The sequence below is a fragment of the Centruroides sculpturatus genome, unplaced genomic scaffold, assembly GCF_000671375.1.
Source record: "Centruroides sculpturatus isolate CEXI.00-Female unplaced genomic scaffold, Cexi_2.0 scaffold3565, whole genome shotgun sequence".
In the NCBI taxonomy this organism is placed as follows: domain Eukaryota; kingdom Metazoa; phylum Arthropoda; class Arachnida; order Scorpiones; family Buthidae; genus Centruroides; species Centruroides sculpturatus.
Window position 1 is genome coordinate 1 of NW_019387653.1, and position 2,880 is coordinate 2,880.

At 25.1% G+C, this 2,880-nt stretch overlaps 1 protein-coding gene across 1 annotated transcript; it reads right to left on the reverse strand.

Moving 5' to 3' along the window:
• Positions 1 to 120: 120 nt before the first annotated feature.
• LOC111616557 (cGMP-dependent protein kinase 1-like) lies at positions 121 to 1,492 on the reverse strand. The gene is made up of 4 exons (XM_023357958.1): positions 1,321 to 1,492; positions 1,119 to 1,241; positions 506 to 568; positions 121 to 421 (listed from the first exon to the last, which is right to left on the reverse strand). Exons 1-4 carry the CDS (start codon positions 1,341 to 1,343, stop codon positions 316 to 318), a joined length of 315 nt encoding a protein of 104 aa, XP_023213726.1. The 5' UTR covers positions 1,344 to 1,492; the 3' UTR covers positions 121 to 315.
• Between the last annotated feature and the right edge of the window lie 1,388 nt (positions 1,493 to 2,880).

The window sequence follows — 2,880 nt, forward strand, 5'->3', positions numbered from 1 at the left end:
AAGATATATAAAATAATTATAAAGACTGATTTAATAATAAATATGCTTTGAAAAATCAGGCATTGATATGGTAAGAAAAGCTCATCATCTGATTCTTCAGTTCAGTTGGATATTTAGAATAAATTTTATTTGCTTCAGTTCTGTAAAGTAACATCAGAACTAGTTTCTAATAACAATATATTTTCCACCAATTTTAAATTATAATATTTAAAATTCTTCTCTGTCACTATCAATAACAGACATTTTTGAAGTGGTAATTTAATCTGTGGCAATAAAGTTTAGAATAAAAACAGTCTTTCAATTATTTCATTTATTTTAAATGGACATTATTAAGTAGAGAAACCTAATACTTACTAATGGAAGAATTGGAGGAGTGAGAGTTCGGTTACGAAGTCCTTCCCAATTAAAACCATCAAACCACCTATAAAATCATTACATGATTATTTCTTTTAATTATTTTTTTTCAATTTAATTTTTACAATGTTTATAATTATTTATATCTTACTTGTGTTTTTGAATATCTTTAATCCCTCCTTTCTGATATCCTAACCTCTCTGTAGGATTGTCACTAAAATTATAAATTTAAAGTTAATTTTGCCTTATTGTTTAAAATAATAATAAAAGTAATTCTGAAAAATCATTATGCTAACAGCATGAAAATATACCTGTATATAAATATAAAATATTCAATACAAAAATAATTTAACATTTAACAAATATATAATGCTTTAGTTATTTAGCAAATCAGATTTTCAGTAGCATACATTTTTGGCAGTCATTTTATATCTTTATTTTTATACCATTAAAATCATGAGTAATAATGTTAATAATTTCCAATGAAAAAGTTAAATAAAGTACAATTAGAAGTTTGCAGCATTGTTTTAACTGATATTTTTATGGAAACAATACATAATTACTTTCAAATTAATGACATTTTTACATCAATTTATCTGACAATTCAACTGTCTTTCATTTAAAATAAAAAAAATCATAACATGGCTAGTATAATCAATTAATATGTATTTGATCTAAGTATCTACTTGATCTAAGTATGTCAGAAACAAAGTTTTATGTTTGATAATAAATCATATTTTTAAATAGATGAAAAATGTGCTTACCGACACAGCTTTTTAATTAATGCAGCAGCATTTCTAGTAATGCAACGTGGAAAATCTACTGCATCAATGCCTTTAAGAATTACATTGTAAGTTCTCATTGGATCAGGACCCGTAAATGGTGGTCTATAATGAAATTTATATTGCTGCAATATAAAATTTGTTGATACATAAATTAAATATAATAAAAAATTTAAACACTTACGTTCCAGTCAATAGTTCAAACATAAGAACACCCAAAGACCAGTAATCAGCTGAAATGTCATGACCTCTGTTTAATATCACTTCTGGAGCTACATATTCTGGAGTACCACAAAACGTCCAAGTTTTATGACCATTATTTAATTTTTTGGCAAAACCAAAATCAACCTATGATTTCAAAAATTAAATAATATTGAATTATAAAATAATGTGCTAATAAACTATTAGAAGAAAATACTCTTAAATTTTATTCTGATATAATTAAAATTTATGATTTTAAATCCAAGCATATTGGAAATTAACCAGTTTTAATAATAATTTTCTTTCAGATAAATTGAATAATTTAATAAAATATCAATAAGTTTTAAATTGTTACATTTAGTCCATATTGAAATAGTGAGATAACTTAAGCAAACACTTTCTAAATACTCAAAACAATATTTATTATAGCACAAAAGTCAAAGAAATGCTATTACTTATATTTTAACTTAATAATTAAATCTGACTCTTTACACAAACATTTTTTTTTTATTGTTTCTGCCCTATGAATACTAAGAAGATCTTTACTTCTCAGGGCCATCATGAGTTTAGCCAAGTTCACAATAGGAGAATGGATGGTGAAAGATGGAGACCATCATATCTGAGGCAGACAACTCATGAAAAATTCCTGGGGTTCTTGCCTCCTTCCCAAATCCAGTTCCAGAGCAATAAGCTAATGTGTTAACTGCTTTGCCCATGCAGTCAGCACAATAACATTTTTATTCTAGTTCTTTATAATTGTTATTACAATACTATCTGAAGTTCAATATAATAGAGGCTGTATGTAAAAGTAGTAATCAAAAAATAAATTGATAAAACTCAGATATGTTTGCCAATTAATTTTGTTGAAATTTGTTATTAATAAAAATTGAACAAATTTCATATTATTATTTATGGATATTTGCAAATAAATAAAAAAATAGGATAAGGTTTAATGATTAAAATCAACATCGTATTTTTTCATTTATTTGATATAAATTTCATAGATCCTACATTTCTGTTTCTTTCTATTTAAAGGATTTTTCATTGATCTTTTTCTTATACAGCAACTGAACCCAAACTCGGCAGAAAAAATAATTCATCAATGAACACCTTTGGCTGCTGAGAAACATTTATTTAAATGTTTCTCAGCAGCCAAAGGTGTTCATTGATGAATTATTACAAAACTTATAACTGATGTTTCAAAAATAAGACACCTGATGATGGCCTATGCATTAGGCTGAAACTGTTTGTGTTTAGCAAAGTTTAATTAGGATATTTTTATTAAAATATCCTAATTAAACTTTGAATTAGGAAAAAACAAATGTGTTTATTTACATATAATAATAATAATAATAANATATAAATTAACACATTATATAATGTCTTGTATACATTTATATAGTCAAATATATCGTCTGTAACTTATTTGAAACGCCAATGTTAAATAGCTTCCTGAATTTATACGTTTACCAATAAATAAATTAGAATAATTAGTAAATTATCTATATCCATTTCCCATCAGATCAGCAATGGATGGATGTGT

Bases quoted from the DNA above. Each gene is read 5' to 3' on its own strand.
- LOC111616557 (XM_023357958.1), bottom strand. From the start codon at position 1,343: ATGTTTGAACTATTGACTGGAAC. The intron at 1,242-1,320 runs GTAAGTGTTTAA...ATTTCATTATAG, and splicing joins TTTGAACTATTGACTGGAAC to ACCACCATTTACGGGTCCTG. The intron at 422-505 runs GTAAGATATAAA...ATGATTTTATAG, and splicing joins AAAGATATTCAAAAACACAA to GTGGTTTGATGGTTTTAATT.